The sequence below is a fragment of the Panthera leo genome, chromosome C1 (assembly GCF_018350215.1).
Source record: "Panthera leo isolate Ple1 chromosome C1, P.leo_Ple1_pat1.1, whole genome shotgun sequence".
In the NCBI taxonomy this organism is placed as follows: domain Eukaryota; kingdom Metazoa; phylum Chordata; class Mammalia; order Carnivora; family Felidae; genus Panthera; species Panthera leo.
The window spans coordinates 102,647,853-102,671,384 of NC_056686.1; the positions used below are offsets into that span (position 1 = coordinate 102,647,853).

At 41.0% G+C, this 23,532-nt stretch overlaps 1 protein-coding gene and 1 long non-coding RNA gene across 3 annotated transcripts in view; one reads left to right on the forward strand and one right to left on the reverse strand.

Annotated features, from left to right (window-relative positions):
* Window positions 1-10,981, forward strand: part of LOC122228579 — a 45,658-nt gene extending 34,677 nt beyond the window's left edge. For both annotated transcript variants that reach the window (XR_006206667.1, XR_006206666.1), the window contains exons 3-4: window positions 6,490-6,643; window positions 10,880-10,981. This is a non-coding gene — a long non-coding RNA (uncharacterized LOC122228579). The remainder of the gene's footprint in view (window positions 1-6,489; window positions 6,644-10,879) is intronic.
* FMO5 (flavin containing dimethylaniline monoxygenase 5) overlaps window positions 1-12,514 on the reverse strand; it is a 33,276-nt gene extending 20,762 nt beyond the window's left edge. Inside the window, exons 1-2 of the mRNA XM_042953686.1 lie at window positions 11,876-12,514; window positions 11,424-11,596 (exon numbers count right to left, since the gene is read on the reverse strand). Of these exons, the coding sequence (XP_042809620.1) occupies window positions 11,424-11,558 (135 nt within the window). The 5' untranslated portion in view covers window positions 11,559-11,596; window positions 11,876-12,514. The remainder of the gene's footprint in view (window positions 1-11,423; window positions 11,597-11,875) is intronic.
* Between the last annotated feature and the right edge of the window lie 11,018 nt (window positions 12,515-23,532).

The window sequence follows — 23,532 nt, forward strand, 5'->3', positions numbered from 1 at the left end:
ACAACAACCTGGAACTAATAAGCAAGTATAGCAGGGTTGGAGGATACAAGGTTAATATACAAAGCCAATTACTTTCCTATATGCCAGAAATGAGTGATTGGATTTAAATTTACAAAAAAAATACTATTTACAATTGGACCCACAAAACTAAATACTTAGTCATGAATCTAATAAAATATGTGTAAGACTTATATGCAGAAACTATAAAACACAGATGAAAAAAATCAAAGTTCTAAATAAGTAGAAAGATCTTTGGTGCTTGTAGATTGAAGGACTCAACATTGTTAAGATATCAGTTCTTCTTAAGGTGATCTATAGGTTCAGTGCAATCCCAACCAACATCCCAGCAAGGTATTTTGTAGACAGTGACAACTTGATACTAAAGTTTATATTGAAAGACAAAAGGCCTAGAAAAGCCAACTTTGTCCTTAAGTGTATACTGTGCATAGTGACTTTCTTTCAAAGAGTAGAGTATGGGAAGGAGTGTATAGTATGGCAAGGGAGAAAAAAAGACGAGGGACTTTACAGTGGCAAAATCTGACAAACACAAGGTCATCAAGGTTAACATCAATAGTGGTAAGTCATATTGAGAGTACATACTACTGATGTGATATGATGAGAATGTTACTTTACCTCTATGGTCTTCTTCCCCCAAATCCATAGCCGCAGTCTAACGGTGATAAAAACATCAGGCAAATCCCGACTGAGGGACATTCTATAAAATAACTAATAATCCTCAAAACTGTCAAGGTCATCAAAACAAGGGAAGCCTGATAGGGTGCCTAGGTGGCTCAGTGGGTTAAGCGTCCGACTTCAGCTCAGGTCATGCTCTCATGGTTTGTGAGTTGAAGCCTCGTGTAGAGCTGTGTGCTGACAGTGTGGAGCCTGCTTGAGATTCCCTCTCTCCCTCCCTCTGTGTGCCTGCCCTGCTCATGGGAACCCATGTGCATGCACTGTCTCTCTCTGTCTTTCAAAATAAATAAATAAACATTTAAAAAAAGGTACAATGTCATCCTCATTTATCACCTGGGAAAGCTGGGGTAAAAACTATAGGGAAAAGGTCTCCACATCAATTGCAATGAGAAATAAGTAATGGAGAGCTTTATTGAGACCACAGACCAATAAAAGAAGAATCTCTGGATGCACTGACATCAGTATTTGTTAAAGTTTCCCAGGTAACTCTTCACAGTACAGCCACTGCTGAGCACCACTGCTCTATACCCTCTTTGGAGTGCTTCTGTATTCATTCATCTTTTTTTTTTTTTTTTTTTTTGGTGGGAAGAGAGTTAATAAATTTAAGAATTATTTATTTATTTATTTTTTAATGTTTATTTTTGCGAGAGAGAGAGACAGAGCGCAAGCAAGGTAGGGGCAGAGAGAGAGGGAGACACAGAATCTGAAGCAGCCTTCAGGCTCTGAGCTGTCAGCACAGAGCCTGATACAGGGCTTGAACTCATGAACTGTAAATTCGTGACCTGAGCCAATGTCATGGGCTTAACTGAGCCACCCAGGTGCCCCTAAATTTTTTTAAAGCTACTCATATAAGGGTATTTATTACTTAACTTTATATTTTAGGGATGCCTGGGTGGCTCAGTCAGTTAAACACCCGACTCTTGATTTTGGCTAGTGTCATGATCTCACAGTTAATGGGATTGAGCCCTTCGTAAGGCTATTCACTAACAGCGTGGAACCTGCTTGGGATTCTCTCTACCTCCCTTTCTCTCTGCCCTTCCCCTGCTTGTGCTCTCTCTCTCTCCCTCTCAAAAATAAATAGGGGCTCCTGGGTGGCTCAGTCAGTTGAGCGTCTAACTTTAGCTCAGGTCATGATCTCACAGTTCGTGGTTTGAGTCCCACGTTGGGCTCTGCACTGACAGCTCAGAGCCTGGAGTCTGCTTCGGATTCTGTGTCTCGCTGTCTCTCTGGCCCTCCCCTGCTCATGCTGTGTCTCACTCTTTCTCAAAAATAAATAAACATTTAAAAAATTTTTTTTAATTAAAAATAAATAAAGAATGTTTTTATATTTTAAATTAACATTTATCAATACACCACATTTTACATTATATTGTATACACATGGTATCTTTCTTTATATTACATATATATATATATATACTCTGTTTTTTAAGATACTATTTTTAAGTAATCTCTACACCCAACCTGGGGCTCAAACTTACAACCCTGAGATCAAGAATCACATGCTCTACTGACTGAGCCAGTCACGCACCCCTACATATGCTGTTTAGAGCTTTACAACTGGAAATGTAGTTCTCAGATTAGCAGCATCTGTATAACCTAGGGGCTTATCAGATATGCAGAATCTTTGAAGGAGCACATGCACCCTAATGTTTATAGCAGCACTATCAGTGATAGCCCAAGTATGGAAAGAACCCAAACTGATTCATCGACTGATGAATGGATAAAGATGTGGTATATATGTACAATGGCATATTACTCGGCCATCAAAAAGAATGAAATCTTGCCATTTACAATGACATGGATGGAGCTAGAGGGTATTATGCTAAGCAAAATTGGTCACAGAAAGACAAATATCATATTATTTCACTCATATGGAATTTAAGAAACAAATGACGAACATTTGTTTCTTAAAAGGGGAAGGGAAGGAAAAATGAAATAAGATATAAAAACAGAGAGGGAAGCAAACCCTAAGAGATTCTTAATTATGGAGAACAAAGTGACAGTAGCTGGAGGGGAGGTGGGTGGGGGGGATGGGCTAAATGGGTGATGGGCATTAAGGAGGGCACTTGTGATGAGCACTGGGTGTTATATGTAAGTGATGAGTCACTAAATTCTACCCCTGGAACCAGTACTACACTATATGTACACAACTAACTTGAATCTAAATAAAATTTTGGAAGAAAAAATTTAAGAAAGAAATGCAGAATTTTGGCAGCACTCCAGTTTAATGAATCAGAATGCATTTTGGCAAAATCTCCAGTGATTCATATGCACATTAAAGTTCGAAAAGCACTGCTTTGGTATGCTTTAAGGATTTAGAAAACTCAGATTGACTAAAGACTCTGAAAAAAGTATTTTCCAGCATTAAATACGTATTAAATCCTCAGCATTCATAAGGAGTTTATCATTTTAAAGCTATTTCACTCCTAAAGTAATATTAAAGTGTGAAGAATCAAAAAGATACATCTCCCATTAGCACCTACTTTCCACTATCAGTCTGATCTAATGTTAATGAGGAGACCAAGAAATGACTGAAATTAATGTCTTGAGAACTTATAAGTAATTATTACTGCAAAGTATTCAGCAATAACAAGAAGAAGGCAAGTGGAGACTGAATCCTACTCCTGTTTTGCAAGTGGAATGGAGACATAGGAAAAGAGATGGGAGAGTGCAAGCAACAGTGTCTGAGAAGAAAAACATGTATGCTGAATCTCTAAGACCTATCACAAGAAAAAGAAAATGGCAGCCCTCAGTGCCCGATGTCTTACTGGACACGTGGCAGCAATGGTAGAATTCCAAAGTGCTTGGGATGATCCTATGTGTGAAACCCCCAGTGAATCACAGAAAGGTTGTGGGGGCGAGGAAGCAGGACTCCAAATAATAAGCAAGGGGGTGGTAGAAACAGATCTCAGAGGAAATTCTTGACAAAACAACATTGGCATGTAAGAGATGTTTATTTCCAAATTAATGGATGTTTATAATACCTCAGGACCCACAACTGTATAACTGTGGAATATATGAGAATGAAAGTCTCTATTTCCATAAGCATTCTTTTTTTTTTTAAATGTTTGTTTATTTTGAGAGAGAGAGAAAGAGAGAGAGAAAGAGCCTGCACGCTCATGAGTGGGGTGGGAGCAGAGACAGAGGGAGACACAGAAAATCCCAATCAGCTCCATGCTATCAAGTGCAGAGCCTGACACGGGGCTCGAACCCACAAATGGTGAGATCACAACCTGAACTGAAATCAGTTCACCACCCAGGTGTCCCTCCACAAGTATTCTAAGCAGCCAATCAAGACATTGTGCTTCTCGAGGAATTTAAAAAAATTTTTCTTAATGTTTATTTATTTTTGAGAGAGAGAGAGACAGAGCCAAGCAGGGAAGAGAGAGGGAGACAGAATCCGAAGCAGGCTCCAGTGTCTGAGCTGTAAGCACAGAGCCTGATGCGGGGCTCGAATTACAGACTGCGAGGTCATGAGCCGAAGTCAGAAGCTTAACCGACTGAGCCACCCAGGCGCCCCAAGGATTTATTTATAAAGCATAAATATATTTGACACTTAACATGTGCCAAGCATTACACTTGGCTCTAGAAATATAGTGTGAGGCGAACGTGATAACCACTACACTACGGAAACCCACTGTGTGTGTGTGTACATGTATGTATATGTGTAAGTATATTACATACAATATAATAATGGGCACAGATGTAGTCTGTCTTAACAGAGGTTAGAGAGTTATGATGAAATATAGCTTATTTATTTTTAAGGAAGCAAAGCCCGATGCAGGACTTGAACTCATGATCCATGAGATCATGACCTGAGCCAAAGTTGGACGCTTAACTGACTGAGCCATCTAGTCGCCCCTCAAGTTAAGTTTTTAACAGAGAACAAGTTTAAACCACTTTGGAATTAAAAGCCAGAAACCTGATAATCAGGTAGAATGGGGTCCTGAAGTGATTTCATGCCTGATCAGTCATTGCCAAACCTGGCTGTGATGCTTGCCAAAGACACCAAAAGCTTGGGCCCCACTCCAGGGTCTCTGAATAATAATAATAATAATAATAATAATAATAATAATAATAATAGGGGCACCTGGGTGCCTCAGACATTTAAACTTCTGACTCTTGATTTTTTTCTGCTAGTAGGTACAGACACAGGATTTGAACGCAGGCTGTGATTTTAACCTCTATACTAAGTTCTGGCTGGATTTCAAAAGTATGATTTTCTACTAATTACCAAACACTAATTAACAGCCTTTTCAGCTTGTGCCCAAAACTAAGGCATGGGGGTTCTGCCAAGGAGTATTCACTCTAGGTCTGAATAAGGACTATTGTCAAATAGAGTTTGTTCCTCAAGACAGAGTCAAGATGCTATAAAGCCATTTTTAAGCAGTTGGTCAACATTGTCTTCTTTTATGAAATCTGAAACACATCTGGACACCTTAATGCCATTCATTGGTTTAGAAAGTGATTTTATTTTATTTTTTAATGTTTGTTTATCTTTGAGAGACAGACAGAGACTGAGTGTGAGCAGGGAAGGGGCAGAGACAGAGGGAGGCAGGCTCCAGGCTCTGAGCTGTCAGCACAGAGCCCACCCAATGCAGGGCTCAAACTCACAAACCATGAGATCATGACCTGAGCTGAAGTCAGACGCTTAACCAACTGAGCCACCCAGGTGCCCCTAAAAAGTGATTTGAAAAGCAAACCCAAATGCATGCCACTTTGAAGATCAGTAAAGGAGGTTGGTATTCTTTGGCATATAATTATTTTAACTATCTTTTAAGTAGATGATACCTAAACTTAGTAACAAGTTGTAGGACTGGATGTACATATTAATAACTCAATTTTAAAACTGAATATATGCAAGGACAAGAAATCCCAGTTGCAGGCACCCTCTGCCCTCTTAAGACAGGCCGTGAGTTTGAGCCCCGTATTGGGCTCTGTGCTGACTTGGAGCACACAGCAAATATATTTATGCTTTATAAATAAATCCTTGGGGCGCCTGGATGGCTCAGTCGGTTAAGCTTCTGACTTCGGCTCATGACCTAGCAGTCTGTGATTCGAGCATCAGGCTCTGTAACATCGGGCTCCGTGACATCGGACTCTGTGCTGACAGCTCAGAGCCTGGAGCCTGCTTCGGACTCTGTCTCCCTCTCTCTCTCTGCCTCTCCCACTGCTCATGCTCTGTCTCTCTCTCTCAAAAATAAGTTATAAAAACATAAAAAAAGTTTTTTACATTGAACCAGAACTGAAAGAAGGAGAGGGGACGAGAGGGGAGTGGAAGGATCATAAAGTTAGAGAGGACTGAAAAGGGGATCCCTGGAAGGAGTTGTAAGCAGGTATTTCAAGATCACTTACTTATTAATGCAGACCAGGAGCAACCACTCTAAATTTTCTAACTACTTTACATTTTCTTTTCTTTTCTTTTTAAAAAATGTTTATTTATATGAAACAGAAAGACGGAGAGGAAGTGCAGCAGAGGGGCAGAGAGAGAGAGGGAGACACAGAATCTGAAGCAGGCTCTAGGCTCCGAGCTGTCAGCACAGAGCCTGATGTAGGGCTTGAACTCAAGAACCATGGGATCATGTGAATGACCCTTCACCAACTGAGCCACCCAGGCACCCCACCACTTTACATTTTCTAATATTTGTTATTTTTTTACACTCCACCCTCACACTGCCCACCCGCAACATTGTTACTCTCTTTCAGATAGCAGCAAAACTCATTAAATGAAAATGATCTCTGGGGCATTTTCATAGACATCAGTAAAGAAACCTGTGTCCTATTTTGCTGCCAGCATAGGGAAAGAAGAACCTGAATAGCACCTGAGGTGGTAGCAGCTGAGAAGAGGTCAGCAGGTTGAATTCTTCCAAGTTTAATCATTGTTAAACCCATCATACATTTCCTAATGAAAGATAAAATATCTTGTTGTTGGAGGAGGTCATCAAGAGGTAATGATCACTGGTTGACTAAAAGGCTAGGCTTAGGCAATTGGAGGCTCCTCACCCCTTCTCCTATCTTTGGGCAAATCTCCATTGAATTCTGGGTAAATCAAACAAGTGCTGAGGAGAAGGGTCAACTGGCAACCAGTAAGCCTGTCATCCTTGCAGACTGGTAACTGTGAAACAATATAAATTGCCTGTGGGGCACAAGGAACTAGGAGAAGCAATCCAAAACTGCAGTAAGTGACCATAGTGCTTTCAACAGCCCAACATTGCCAGTGGAAGAGTCAGATGGCTCATGGTGAATGACTGCACACTACCTAGAATTGAACAAGGTAGTGCGTCCCCATCCAGACAGCGGTGCCCAACGTTGCCACCATCTTAGATACCTTGGCCAGAGTCCTAGGAGTGCACTGTGCTGCACTGGACTTACAGTACACCCCTGACCACTGAGTCACAAGACCAATTGGCGTTTACATGGGAGAGGCAACAATGGGCCTTCCAAGTGCTTCTCCAAGGTTACCTGCACAGCCCTACCCTATGTCATGGGATGGGAGCCTGAGACCCACCCTGGTCTCCTTCTCCATATCACTAAAATGGGCCCATTACATTGATAATACAATGTTAACATGGGAAGACTTGCTTCTGCTGCAGGACACCCTGGAAGCTTTATTGGAGAGAGAGAGGATGGGCAGTGAACCCACAAAATTCAAGGCCAAGACATCACTGTAAAGTTTTTGGGAGTTGTCTGGTCGTATAAGACTTCTGTTGTCCCAGATAGGTGCAAGCCTATCCAACCCCTAAGAATGTGAATGAGATGCCAGTCTTTGTAGGGATTTAGGGGCTTTGGAGGACTATATCACCTGGTAAAGAACAGTAAGACACACCCCCCCCCCCCCAACTGGGGATCAGAGCAGTAAGCTGTCTTTGAAAGGCCAAAATGCTAGAAGGCAGGTTAGTTCTGAGCATCGCTCAAGCAAGACTGCCATTTGAATTAGATGGGTCTGTGACTCCGGAATATATGAGCTGGACACTGGCAGAAACGAGAAGGGGAGAGTACTCCTAGGATTTTGTCTCAGCTCTGGAAGCGGGCAACAACCTGACATACCACCATAGAGCAACAGCTCCTATCAGCATACCAAGGTCCCCTTCAGGTTAAGCCTCTCACTAAGGAACAGCACATTGTGGTAAGAGCTTCCCTACCTATGAAGGGATGGGTTGAGAATACGTTCCATTGACCCACCTCTGCTATGGCTCAAACTCCCACTGTGATTGAGTGGCATGCCTGTTTGCAGCAGAGGAGCGCCCTGTCCACCAGCCTACTAGAAATGCAGGTACAGTTAGGACCTGTGGGGTATATCGATCCTCCAAGTGCCCCTGCCCCTATACCTGTTGTGTCCCTGTAGCCTGTGGGGAGGTAGTGGGGAAATTTTGGCTGATGTCTGGTACACAGATGGGTCTAGTCCAGGAAATCCCTCTGTGAGGACTGCAGTCACTACTTAACCCAATAATGACACCATCTGGATGGAAACAGGAACAAAGAACAAAGTTCAGCAGCCAGTGGGCTGAACTCAGAATGCTTGGCTGGTGATCAATCGCTCGTAAGTTCTAGCTGTTAATCCTTTGTTAACCCTTTGCACTGACAATTGGATTGTTTTAAAGGGATGAGACCCATGGCTTGGACATTGGGAAGCCGAGGGGTGGATGATTATAAATAAGCCCTTGTGGGGATCAGGATATGTAAAAAGACATTTGGGTCTACCTACAAGGGGCTGTGGTACAGGCTGTCTTCTACATCCCTGCTTATAAAGTATGACATCCCCTGGCAATCAGGAAGCTGATACCTTAGCCCGTATTGCCCTTGAACTATAGTGACTCATGTTTTGTGTGTTCTAAACAATGCCAAAGGTAAATACCAAAGGAATCTTGAGTCACCCACCAGCATTCTCAACCAGTATGGGAGTGGCAAATTGATTATATCATCTCCGTCCCTCTGTGTGAAGGTTGTACATATGCCCTGGTTTGTGTGGACACTGGCGTCTGGCCTAGTCCAAACTTTCCCCTGGCACTATGCAAACCAGGCTGTCACCATTAGGGGATTATAGAAACTGAATATCATGTATGGATACCCTCATCAATAGATGTGATGGTGGGGGGGAGGGTCCCATTTCAAGGGTCATGATGTGCAAGACTGGTCAAAGTTATGACAGTGAGGAGTGCCTGGGTGGCTCAGTCAGTTAAGCATTTGACTCTTGATTTTGGCTCATGGTTTGTGAGATCAAGTCCCACATCGGGCTCTGTGCTGACAGCATGGAGCCTGCTTGGGATTCTCTCTCCCTCTCAAAATAAATAAACATTAAAAAAAAGAGTCTTGACAGTAAAAAGAGGTTCCTGCTCCCAAGCAGCAGGGTTGGTAGAAAAGAAAAATGGAATATTAAAGGAGCAGATGACATTACTAACAGGTAAAACCACCTTGGCCAAGTAGACTAAGGTACCATTCCAGGCATTAACACATTTTCATGATCAACCAGTAAGACCTGTTGCCCCAACTCATACCAAGAATCAACAAGTTATGCTGCTGAAAACACCAAATCCCATCACACCTGGGAAAGGCATTATCTACTGGAATTTGCAGTGGGAAGTTCTGCTGGGATTGGTGGGTTATTTTGCACTCCTGGGTGAGGAGGAACTACTCAGTCTCCTCTGGGATCCCATTGTTCTGCTATAAGCTTAACCTGTTGTTGAAACATACTATACCTGCAATGGAACAGGTACCATTAAAAGAGGGGGAGAAGATGGGGGTCTTGCTCTGGCATAACCCACCCCTAATCCATCTCATGCCTGACAGTGCCGCCTCCCCTGGCCAACATGTATGGTATACATGACTTGGTCAAAGTCCTAAAACTGTAGCCACACTAACATCTAAAGATGAGGCCTTGGCATTCTTGTAGCAGGGAAACACCTCCCCATACAATTTCCTACTAAACATCTGTTTGACCTCAGACTCTGCTGCTCCTTTGGTGTCCAGTTGCAGGATGGGCACCTGATGGAAATACCTTTCTACAGTGGGCCCACTCCTATGTCCAACAAAGAAGTCAATCCAACCGATGGGTATGTGGGCAGCTGTCCCCCTCTAGCTCCTCAGGCTTGCCATGGTGGGTATCGCCTTTCCAGGAAAGGGACTGAAAGGCCCTAACACAGTACATTAAGAAGGATGAGCTAGGACTAGCACTCTTGATTTCATCTGATGTTACCAGTACTAATCTGGAAACCTGGCCCATGGCACACACGATCAATAACACTGGGCATGGGTCTTCTTTTTCTATGAATTAAACTACACATTTATTGAACTGCTGAATGGATTGGTTCTAGAAATACCACCACTGAGCCAGATCTGGGATGAGTTTATGGACATTCGAACACCTGGGCACCCCTTTATTAGTAAGAGAAAAGTTATTCTAAACAGAACCAACCCAGCTGTAACAGGAATATGAGACAGACATCATGGGAACTGTGTAATCATCCTGTCATATTAAGGGAAAGTGACTGGTTTGGCACTGACTGGTCACATCACCTGGGTATTTATTGGGCAGCCACCCAAAGGGGCTCAGTGGTACAAATCTTTGGCTATGGCTCCCACCTGGGTGGTGGGACCACTGCACCGTGGGTTTTCCCTTGGCACAGGGGAGAATCGCCCCCCTCCCCACCACCATGGTAACAATAGTTGCCAATTTCTCTCTTCTCAAGACTAGGTAGGTACACCGTGTCTTTCACTGACATGGATTATTTGGCTGTGGCTGTTGTCTTTGTTTCCTCCATTGGTTCGGTGGATGTTATAGCACATATAGATGCCCTTACTAAATTCATCCAGGAAATATTAAATGATAACCAACAAAACTTGTCCTTACTGAATACTGAAATATCTCTAGTGAGAAGAACTGCCCTCCAAAATAGAATGGCTTCGGGCATTATTTTTGTCTCAAAAGGAGGCACCCGTGCCATTATCCGAACAGGTATGCTGTGTGTTCATACCTGATGAGTCTGCTAATGTATCGCCTTTACTAAATCACATGAGAACACAAGTGAATCCCTGAAGGAGCCACCCCCAAGCTAGGGAACTTAATAAATCAGTTGTTGGAATCATGCAGCTCTTGGTGGAAAAAATAATTGTTTTGAGAATCATTATCTTAATCTGTGTTTTCTTTTGCATGTAACCACACTGTTCCTATGGTATCTGCCCCCCAGTGCAGACAGACACCAAATGAACCACCTCCGTGATACTGAAACCCCTTGCTGACTGCTTAGGGGACACTATGGAAGAGGGGGTTGTGTGATACTCCCCCCCACCCCCCCGTAAAAGCTGGTCAGGAGAAGTGGCATGTTGGGAGGAGGTCATCGAGAGGATGTGACCACAGGTTGACCCAGGAATTGGACCCTCAGAGACTTCTTGGGATGTGTATTCTGCTTGCCTTCCTAGTGATGTGGTTTTGAGACCATGTGCATGGTACTGATGGAAGCCAGTTGACGCCTCTATATGAATTTTTAACATGTGGTGGGTGCAGAGATCTACGTGTATTACTGCTGCCCAGGACAAGCCTCATATTTAAGGTCCCTTGCTTATTTAAACCTGCCACCAACCAACCTGGAGTGGCCTGCCACTTTTTTGGGTCTTTCTGTGTGCTCAAGTTTCAGATTGCACCTGGGGAGCTCCTGAGGTTGCAGACTAACACTCCTGTGGGGCCCTTAGTGGCAGAGAGGTTTACAAGTATTAAAGAACCAGGAGACTTACCTGGAACCTCCAGAGTCCTCCGATGTCATGAGTCCTTTCAAAACAGACTGGTTCCAAGCCTTCTTCCAGGCAGCACTTGATAGAAGAGAGCCCGCTTGCACCTCCTCCAATCACAGCAATTCTTTTCTTGGTCATGGTCTCCAGATGTCTTCACCAGGCTGGATCAATGTAACCTGTCCAAAAAAAAAAAAAAAACAAAAAAAAAACAACAACAACAACAAAAAACAAAAACAAAAAACGGACAAAAGACAGAAAGCACACATCAGTTAACACATTTCGAGGAAGAGAGACCTTGGTCTCCGCATCCAAATAAATGCTGCCTCAACAGGTGCTTTGGGGGAAGCCAGATTCTGCCTTCCCTTTGGCTGTAGGGAATGGCTGCGCAAGGGATATGGGAGCCCTGCGTTTGCAAGACCCAGAGCTGAGAGCCCCACTGCGGTAACCCATCTCACTGTCTTTTGCAGCACTTGGCCGATCTTTCAGCTGTCATGCAGGGGCTACTCTGCACTTCAGCTGTTATCAAAGACATATAAAGCAACTGAGTGCAAACAGCAACAGCCAATGGGGAGGAGCCATTCCTCTCCACCTCCCTCCAGCCAAAGCCCAGCCACTCAGGGGCACCCACTCCCTCCTGCAGCGAAAATATAACGTGGGCCAACCCTGCTTTGGGCAGAAAAAAATCCTACAACCTTTATTTTTCAGCTGTGGCCGCCCAGACACGCAACTACCCTCCCTGGAGACAGAGTGGCCCTGTGTCTCTATCCCTCCCCGCCCTTCCACATCTACTTTTAACTTCCTGGTATCTGCCTTAAAGTGACAAACTCCTCCTGGTGAAGGGAAACCAGCGACAACCCCAAAGCAAGTCTCGCTCTAAAGGCTTGAGTGGAGAACGCCTTTCAGGAGATCTGTTAAAACAGACCCCAGCACCCTCCTTCCCCCTCCCACCCCACTCTCACCTCACAGAGTGGCTCTTTAGTTCCCCGCTCGTGGTAGAAATTTACTTACAATACCTGTGCACTGAGCTGGCTGCTGGGGTTCAGTGAGAAAGGGATTGTTTCCTCCTTAGAGAAGCTTATAGTTTAGCAGAGAAGTCCAAACATAAACAGAATTTCAATAAAATAGAAAAACTTTTTAAAAGTGGTTTCTCTCACACAGTTACATATGTGATTAAAAACATAAATATCCACTTAGAAAATAGAACTTGAGGGGCGCCTGGGTGGCTCAGTCGGTGGTCAAGAATCTGACTTTGGGTCAGGTCATGATCTTACAGATCCGGCCAGTGAGTTCTAGCCCCTCCTGCACGTGCATCCAGCTCTGTGCTGACAGCTTGGAGCCTGGAGCTGCTTTGGATTCTGTCTCTCTCTCCCTCTCTACCTCTCCCCTGCTCATGCTTTGTCTCTCTGTCTGTCAAAAATAAACATTAAAAAAACAAATTAAAAACAATTTTTTTCAAATATAAAATCATGCAGAGGAGGCCAGTGTAAGGGATGTAGGATTTCACACACCGAGTCAGAATCAGCGCCTGTCCAACCCAGGAGTCTGCTCTGATAGATGTGAGGGGTTGTTGGAGATAAGCAGTGGCTGATGCCATCCATCTGTTTACCTTCTACTTACTCCCTCAGTCAACTTGGCTTAAGATGGTTTGATGTCAATAATGTCAGCCCTGGGTTTTGACTTGCTGGCCTCCCCCAAAGCATCCTCCATGGACCAATAATTATCATTTCTCAAGGACTCACCTTGTGTGTTTCAAAAAGCCTGATGGGAATGAACCCATGTAATTTCTCAGCAACCCCATGAGGCAAGCATATCATCACCCTCATCTTCCCAGTAAGTGGAAAGGCAAGGATGCAAACCACACAGTTTAATTTACAAATGAGTTATTCATAAATTGGATAATTTTGAATGTACTAGAGATGCCTAGGTTCAGGAAAAGAGTGAATACTTTTACAAACTGCATATTAATCTCTCCCTTATTGATTTACTTTTACAATTTCAGAACAATGCAAGAATAACTTTTAAAACTTAATATTTTAAAATGTAATTTTACTTTAGTTCTTTACTACTTAGTGTTTTGCAGTCAATTACAAATAATTAGGTCAATTACTCAAAAAACAATTTTTTTTTAGGAGCACCTGGATGGCTCAGTTTGTTAAGTGGTTAAGCGTCCGACTTCAGCTCAGGTCATGATCTCATAGTTTGTGAATTCAAGCCCTGCCTTGGGCTCTGTGCTGACAGCTGAGAACGTGGAGCCTGCTTCAGATTCTGTGTCTCCCTCTTTCTCCGCTCCTCCCCTGCTTGTGCTCTTTCTCTCTCAAAAATAAATAAACATTTAAAAACAATTTTTTTAGTTTATTTATTTATTTAGAGACAGAGACAGCATGAGCGGAGGAGGGGCAGAAAGAGGGAGAAGAGGGAGAATCCTAAGCAGACTCTGCTCTGTCAGCACAGAGCCCCACACAGGCCTCAAACTCAGGAAACTGTGAGATCATGACCTAAGCCAAAACCGAGAGTTGGATGCTTAGCCAACTGAGCCACCCAATTACTTTTAAATTTGGAAAATACGTTTTGTATTATTTTTAAATTACTTGTAAAATGTTTTAAACCTTGACTCAAATTCTGTTTCATCTAACTGCCAGTCTGCAAATGAGAGGATTTCTTCACTGGGCTGTAACAATACGTACAAACTAAAATACGGGTAGGTTCTACCCAGTTACTCATGCTATTGGGAAAGAACAGTAACACAAATAACAGGATAGATGACAGTGACTAATTCCAAGGTAATATATATGAGGCTTTTGAAGGAGTGTGTGTACATGCATGTATGCATGTGTGTGTGCATACATGTGGAATTGTCCAGAGGAGTTTCTGCAAAGGTCTAACCCAGGAGGGGCTTTTGAACAACATAGCCTTACCTCTAGTCAGAGGTTCTCCCATGTCCTAATTCTTTCTGTTAAGTCTGCATTTTACATTCATTCAATAAATATTGCGCTTTGGAGGCCACTTCTTTTAAGATGGCAGCCGTAAAAGAAGGAGCTTAGCTTAGATCTTGTTTGAAGAACTTCCAAGGAAAGCTGCCTGATCAGCACCGGACTGTGACATGAGTGAGAAATATACATTTGTTGAATTAACACTTGGAGATTTGTTATGGTAGTAACGCCTGCATCAATTAACCCTGGCTAGTACAGGAGTCACTTACAGCGTAGCAGCAGCTATTCTACGCCTGCTGTGGGCTAGGTTTTTTGTTAGGCACAGAGGAGGGAGGGAAAAATCATACCGAAAGGACCTGAGGAGATAAAGCACAGGCATTGTGGTAGACTGAAAACATGGTCCCAAAGAGGTCCATGTTCTAATCCAAAGAACCTGTGGATGTTACCTTATATGACAAAAGAGACTTTGCAGATGCGGTTAAGGTAAGGATCTTTCAGATGAGGAGATTATCCTGGATTATCCAGGGAGGCTAATGTAATCAGAGGTGTCCCCATAAAAGGGAAAGTGAGGAAGGTTTGATTTTTGAGACAGAAGGCCACGTGGATGGTTGAAGGCGGATGGTATGCTGCTGACTTTGAAGACGGAGGAAGGGCCCAGGAACCACAGAATGCAACTCTAGAAGCTGGAAAAAGTAAGGACATGGATTCTCCCCTAGAACCTCTGGAGGGAGCACAGCTGTACAGACACTGTGATTTGGGGCCCAAAGATACCATTTTGGGTTTCTGGTCTCCAGAAATGTAAGAGAATAAATTTGTATTGTTTCAAGCCACTAAACTTATGGCAGTTAGAGCTGCTCTAAGAAACAAATTCAGATGTGGTAAACCCTTGCACAAGATGCGGATACAGAGATTCGTTCAAGCGTAATCTGAAGGACACATTCTGTGAATCAGCTTACTTGAGATGAAACGTGGGGCAAGCAGCCATGCTGTGTTTCCCATGGCTCCTGGCTGCACGCCATACTGTTATAGAACGAGCAATGGAAGACCCTGCCCTTCGTGATTTTCAAAGATGGTTAGAAACACAGACTATAAATCCATTTAAAAGATTTAAAGATATTTTAAAATACTATTAATGGGGCACTTGGGTGGCTCAGTTGGTTGAGTGTCCAACTCTTTTTTCTTTTTTAGAGACAAAGTGGGGGAGGGGTGCAGAGAGAGAGAGAGAGAGAGAAAGAGAGGGAGGGAAGGAGAATCCAAGTAGGATCTGCACTGTCAGCATGGAACCCAGGAACTGTGATATCATGACCTGACCCAAAATCAAGAGCTGGGTGCTTAACCAACTGAGCTACCCAGGCATCAGACTTTTGATTTCGGCTCAGGTCCTAATTCCAGGGTTGTGGGATGGAGCCCCGCATCAGGCTCCACACTGAGTTTGGAGTCTGCTTAGGATTCTCTCTCTCTCCCTCTGTCCCTCTCCCCTGCTCACTCTCTCTCGAATAAAAAAAAAAAAAAAACTATTAAAACAAAACAAAACAAAACAAAAAAAAAAAAACAAGGGACAACTCCCCAATGAGGGAATGATTGGGTTCTAAAAAGTTTTCTAAACAATTGTTGAAAATCAAAATGCATTTTCCCATAGAAACAATGTTACATTCTATGCTTAAGGCTCCAGAAGAGTCATAAAAATCTTAAAGTAGCACAAAAGACAATCAGGTTAAGTTAAAATCCTGAATCAATAGGGAATGAAAGTTTTGTGGTAATGGCTCCAACTCATTCACATAGAGAACACCACTCTTACCTAACGAGTCCTCTCATTTACTCCTCAGGCAGAAGGGTCCTTTTTCTGGCATGTACATCAGAGACAGTTGAGACTTGGACTAGGGTGGGACCAGTGGAGATCAGGAGAAGTAGAGGATCCTGGGTATGGTTCAGAGATAGAATGTGATAACGGATGTGGAACAGAGGTGTCATATAGAGCATTTTCTTGTGCACGTTTCCAGCCAATACCCACCTCCAGATGTAAGAGATATTCTTATTTCTATTACCATAGTCTTTTTAAAAATTGAGGTAGAATTGACATGTATTAGTTTCAGGTATGCAGCAGAGTGACTTGATGTTTATATATTGTGAAATGATCACAGTAAGTTCAGTTAACATCCAGTAGTCTTATTTGTTCTTGAACTTTATTTAAATAGAATTATACAGTATGTACTCTTTGTGCTCAGTATTGTTATACAACTTAATGTTTTTAAGATTTATCCAAGTGGTTTGTATGTAACAGTAGTTCGCTCTTTTTTTTCTATGAATATACAATTTGTTTATTCATTCTCTTATTAATGAGCATTTGGATTAATTCACTTTTTGGTATTATGAAGAAGGCTTTTTATTTTTCTGTAAGTCTCTGTGTGTGTGCATGAGTACACGTGTGTGTTTGTGTGTGTGTGAACATGTGTTCTCATTTTTCTCGTGTGCCCGAGTGGAATTGCTAGGTCATCACGTAGGCATGTGTTTAATTTTTTTTTTTTTTTGAGAGAGCGTGCAAGCAGGGGAGGGGCAGGGGGAGAAGGAGAGAGAGAGAAACTCAAGCAGGCTCCATGCTGAGCCCAGAGCCAGATGCTGGGCTCTATCTCACAACCTTGAGATTATGACCTGAGCAGAAATCAAGAGTCAGACGCTTAACCGACAGAGCCACCCAGGCGCCCCAGTATATGTTTAATTTTAGCTGAAAATGCGAAAAATTTTCAAAAGAAGTTGTACTATTATACACACCTACCAGCAGTATATGAAAGTTCCAGTAGCTACATAGCCTCTCAGCCCTTGGCAGTATTACCATTGATGTGGGTGTGTGATACTATCTCATGGAGTTTTAATTTCCCTAATGACTAAAGATGTTGAAATTCTTTCCATTTAATTTTTCGGCCATTTGTGTGTATGTGTGTGTGTGTGTATTTTTATTTGTAATGTTTATTTATTTTTTAGAGAGAGACACAGAGTGAGAGTGGGGGAGGGGCAGAGAGAGAGAGGGAGACACAGAATCCCAAGCAGGCTCCAGGCTCCAAGATGTCAGCACAGAGCCCGATGCGGGGCTTGAATTCATGAACTCTGAGATCATGACCTGAGCCGAAGATGGACGCTTAACAGACTGAGCCACCCAGGGACCCCAGTATATATATTTTTTGCCAAGTGTTTGTGAAAATCTTTTGGTCATTATTTAAAAGCTGGGTTGCCTTATTATTGATTTGAAAGACTGCAGTCTGCTTACAAACCCTTCACATAACTATGCATTTCAAATATTTTCTCCTAGTCTGTGACATAACTTTTCACTTTGTGTCTTTTGATGAGCAGAAGTTTTAAATTTTGATGAAATTTATTTAACAGTTTTTCTTTTACAGTTAGTACTTTTTACTCCTATTTAAGAAATTTTTGACATCCGAAGCTCATATAGTGTCTTGTGTTTCCAGCTAGAAGATTCATAATTTTAGATTTCAAATTTAGATCTATGATCTGTTTTATTTCTTTTTTGAGAGCGGTAGAGGCAGAGGGAGAGGGAGAGAATCTTAAGCAGGCTCCACGCCCAGCATGGAGCCTGACATGGGCCTCGATCTCATGACCTTGAGATCATGACCTGAGCCTAAATCAAGAGTTGGATGCTAACCATCTGAGCCACCCAGATGCCCCTATGATGCATTTTAAATTAGTATGGATGGTATAAGTGTAAGGGTCAAAGTGAATTTTTTTTCCATCTGGATATTGCATTCTTCCAACAGTATTATTCTATGAATTTTCTTTCCCCTTAAATTGTATTGGTGTCTTTGTCATTGGTCATATATGTATGAACCTATATCTGGACTCTGTTCTATTCCATTGATCTATTTGTTTATCCTAAACCTATACCATATTGTATTAATTACTTACCTTTAATCTAAAATTTGAAGAGTAGTTATATATATCTTCCATCTTTGTGCTTATTTAATTTAATTATATATATATATATATATATATATATATATATATATATATATATTTTAATGTCTATTTATTTTTGAGAGACATAGACAGAACATGAGCAAGGGAGGGGCAGAGAGAGAGAGAGAGAGAGAGAGAGAGAATCCAAAACAGGATCCAGGCTCTGAGCTGCCAACACAGAGCCCAATGTGGGGCTCAAACTCACAAGCCATGAGATTATGACCTGAGCTGAAGTCAAACACTTAACCAACTGGGCCACCCAGGTGCCCCATATTTTATTTTATTTTTTAATGTTTATTTATTTTTGAGAGAGAGAGAGTGCATGAGAAGAGGAGGGGCAGAGAGAGAGGGAGAGAGAGAGAATCCCAAGCAGCCTCTGTGCTGTCTGCACAGAGCCCAATGTGGGGCTGGAACTCATGAACTGTGAGATCATGACCTGAGCCGAAATCAAGAGTTGGATGTTTAACTGACTGAGCCACCCAGGCGCCCCTGTGCTGATTTTAAATATGATTTTGACTCTTCTAGGTTTTTTTCAATTCCACATAAATTTTAAATTTAACCTATCAATTTCTACCAAAAAAAGTCTCCTGGCTTTTGATTAGGATTACATTGATTGTGTAGACCAACCTGGGGAGAACTGACATCCTAACAAATAAGTCTTCTAATCTGTAAAATAGACTCTTTTTCCTATTATTAGGTCTTCTTTGATTTTTCCCCATGTTGTTTCATAATTTTCAGTGTGGAATCTTGCATGCTTTATTTAGTCCTGTGTATTTTATTTTTAAAATCCTATTGTAAATGGTATTGTTTTTACATTTTCATCTTCCAATTGTTTCTTGCAAGTATGAAGAAGTACAATTGATATTTGCATATTGCCTTTTTTCACATGGCATTGCTAAATTCACCTATTACTTCCAGTACTTTGTAGATTTCTTGTATAGTCTATGTACACAATCATGTCATTTATGAATAAAATGTTACTGTTTTCTTTCCAATTTTTTATTAAAATTTTTTTTTCTGTCCTTATTGCACTGGTTAGGACCACTAATACAGTATCAAATAGAAGTGGTGATAATAAACATTCTTGTCTTGTTAGGGGGAAATATTCATTATTTTATCATTGAGTGTGATGTGATTTGTATATTTTAGGTAAATAATCTTATCAAATTGAGGAAGTTTCTCTCTATGCTTAGTTAACTAAGGCTTTTTATTATGAATGGGGGTTGAATTTTATAAACTGCTTTTTCTGTGTCTGATAAGATGATCCTGTTGTTAAAATTATATTGAATGATTTTTTTAATGTTAAGCCACCTATGTCTTCTTAGAATAAACTCACATAACCATAATGTGTATAGTTCTTATATAACATTGTATTTTATTTGTTAAATTTTCACTTTGAGTTTTTTTCTGTCTATATTCTAAAGGAATACTGCTCTAATTATTTTTCCTTGTAATATCCCTGATAGGTTTTGGTATCAAGGTTATGCTGGCCTGTCTGAAAGATTTTGTATAGCATTGTTGATCTTTTTCCTTAAAAGTTTGGTAGCATTTACCAGTGTAGCCATCTGGATCTAGCATTTTGTTGTTGGAATGTTTTGAATTATGGATTTAATTTCATTGAAAGATACGGGATTGTTCCAATTTTCTCTCTTCTTGTGCTAATTTCTGTAAGTTATGTTTTTCTAGGAAGTTGCCCATTTCATCTAGTCTGTCAAACTTATTGGCATAAAATTAGTCATGACATCCCCATATTATTCTCTTAAAGTGTGTGGCATCTAGAGTGATGTTGTCCCTGCCTTTCCTAATATTAGGTATTTCTGTTTTTTTCACTCTTCCTTTTCCTTGATCAATTTTGTCAATTTTATTAATCTTTTTAAAGAACCATCTTTTGGCTCCATTAATAATCTCTGTTTTATATCTATTTTCTATTTCATTAATTTCTGATTTTATGTTTATTATTTCTTTCATTCTGCATTCACTCTTTCTTAAGCTTGTAGAGATATTTACTTAATCAAATCTCCATCTGAGAACTACTATATCTGCATCCCACAAATTTTCATATGTTGTATTTTCATTACTATTACTTTCAACTATTTTCTAATTTCCACTGTAATTTCATCTTTGATGAATGGATTATCTTCTTTGTTTTTATTAAAAAGTTTTTAATGTTTATTTAGTTTTGAGAGAGAGAGAGAGAGAGAGAGAGAGCCAGCAGGGGAGGGACAGAGAGAGAGGGGGAGAGGATCCCAAGCTGGCTCTGTGATGACAGCAGTGAGCCCAAAGCAGGGCTTGAACTCATGAACCGCGAGATCATGACTTGAGTCAAAGTCAGACACTCAGCCCACTGAGCCACCCAGGTGCCCCTAGAAGTGACTTAATTTTCAAATAATTGGGGATTTTCTAGATACTCTATCATTAATGATTTCCAACTTAATTTTGTTGCCTTTAAAGAATGTAATTTGTATGATTTTAATTCTTTGAAATTGATTACTAGTTTAATGGCTTAGCATATGTTATATCGTGTTCAGTGTTTCACATACATTTGAAGAGACTGTGTAACCTTCCGCAACTGTGAATTAGGTTAAGTTGTTTGATATTGTTGCTCAAATATCCTATAACCTTAGTGATGTTTTGTCTGCTTGCTGTATTGATTATCAAGGAGGTATGTTAAATCTCCATGTGTAATTCTAAATTTGTCTTTCCCATATAGTTCTGTTAATTATTTGCTTCATAAATTTTGAAGTCATATTACTAAGTACATACACACTCAGGATTATGGCTTCTTTCTATGGAATGTATCTTCTAATTATAAATTTCCTTCTTTTTTCTTTCACTTCTTCCTTCAAACTTACTTTGACATTTATTAATATGACCATATCAATTTTCATGTGGTTTCTATTTGCATGGAATATTTTTTCTCATTTTATTTCCAGTTACTCATATTTAAATCAATTGCTTATATTTAAAGTGTGTTTTTTTGTCGGCAGGATATTGTTGGGTCTTTTTTTTTTTTTTTAATAGTCTGACAATCTTCTTTTCTTTTTTTAAGATTTATTATTATATTATAAGTAAGCTCTACACCCAAGGTGGGGCTTGAACTCATGGCCCTGAGATCAAGAGCCACATGCTCTACCAACTGATCCAGCCGGCACCCTGACAGTCTTTTTTTTTAAAGAGTAATTAGTACTGTGGTGCCTGGATGACTCAGTCAGTTAAGTGACTCTTGATTTCCACTCAGGTCATGATCACATGGTTCTTGAGATTAAGTCCTGTGTCGGGGTCTGCACAGACAGTGAGGAGCCTGCTGGTGATTCTCTCTCTCCCTCTCTCTCTGCCTGTCCCCTGCTCACACAAGTGCTCTCTCTCAAATGGATAAATAAACTTTAAAGGCTAATTAGTCCTTTTAAATTTATTGTGATTACTGATACAGTTACTGGAAATTGATTTATTTTTATTTTTAATTTATTATTATTATTTTTTAAATGTTTGTTTATTTTTGAGAGAGGGAGAGAGACAGAATGTGAGTGGGGGAGGGGCAGAGAGAGAAAGAGACACAGAATCTGAAACTGGCTTCAGGCTCTGAGCTGTCAGCACAGAGCCCAACAGGGGCCTCGAACCCACGAACCATGAGATCATGACCTGAGCCGAAGTCAGACGCTTAAGCGACTGAGCCACCAGGCACCCAAAACTGATTTATTTTTTAAATTTTACATCTCTTCTTTGTTTGTTCCTCCTTTCCTTTCGCTTAACCAAGTGTGTTTTAGTTCTTAGGGATGCCTGGGTGGCCCAGCTGGTTAAGCATCTGACTCTTGATTTTGGCTCAGGTCATGATCTCGTGGTAATGAAATGAATTCCCATGCTGAGCTCTGTGCTGAGCATGGAGCCTGCTTAAGATTCTCTTCTACCCTCTTACTGCCCCTTCCCTGCTTGCTCTCTCTCTTTCTCAAAGAATAACAAGTTAAAAAAAAAAAAAAGTATGTTTTAGTTCTTCATTTTTCCTCTTTTATTATCTTTTTAAATCATTTTTTTTACATTTTTAGTGGTTATTCTAATGATTACAATAAGCATCCCTAATTTATTACTGTCTATCTTGAATTATTCTTTAATTGCTCCACAACATAAGAGTATTACAACAGTATGCTCATAATTTTATTTCCCCCGAATTTCGTTATTATTGTCATATATTTCACTTCAACATGTTATGAAACCTACAATACATTGACAACCTTCTTGTTTTACACGGCAGACAGTCTTTTAAAAGAATTTGAAATGAAAATTTAAAAAATGCCATTTGTCTCATATCAAAATATTACATTCCTGGGGATAAACCCCCAAAGATGTGCAAGTTCTCTAGGCAGAATGTGGAGAAAAATATTGGAAAAAATGTTAAAAACCTACATTGATGGATGAGACACCATGTTGGTGAGTTGTAGGAGTCAATATTGTAAAGGTGTCAGGTCGCTGCAACTTAGTCTTCAAATTCAATGCAATGCCAATCAAACCTCAACATGTAGGAGAGTGCGTGTGCACATGCACATGTGTGTGAGGCTGATTTTAAAATCTTGGCCAAGACATCCAAAAAAGAACAAGACTCACTAAAGAAGATGAATAGGTGGCAAAGAAGCATATGGAAAGATGTTCCACATCATGTGTCATCAGGTAAATGGAGATTAAACTGACAATGAGATAATGCCACACATCTATTAGAATGGCCAAAATCTACACCACTGACAACACCGAATGCTGACAAGGCTGTGGCGTGACAGGAACTCTGATTCATTGCTGGTGGGAATGCATAACAGCACAGCCACTTTGGAAGACAGTTTGGTGGTTTCTCACAAACTGTATATGCTCTAACCATACATGCAGCAATCATGACCCTTGGTATTTACCCAAAAGAATGGAAAACTTATGTCCAGGGGCACCTGGTTGGCTCAGTCAATTAAGCATCTGATAGCCAGCAAAGGCAGCCAACGAAGGAGAGACACATGGATCCGAGAGCTCCACTCTGGTAACTAAGGAGTGTATCTATGGACACAGGTCACTCTGACCCCTGGGCCCACTTGGCCCCCAGTGGCCAAATCTGGAGGCATTCCAGATGATGATTGAACCTAGTCGGTTAAAGTACAGAATGGTTCATTGGTTCCTAGGTGCATTGTCTCTCTGAGAATGTATAAGGTGTGGGTTTCTAAGGCCCTCTTGGCCCCCTTCCTGGC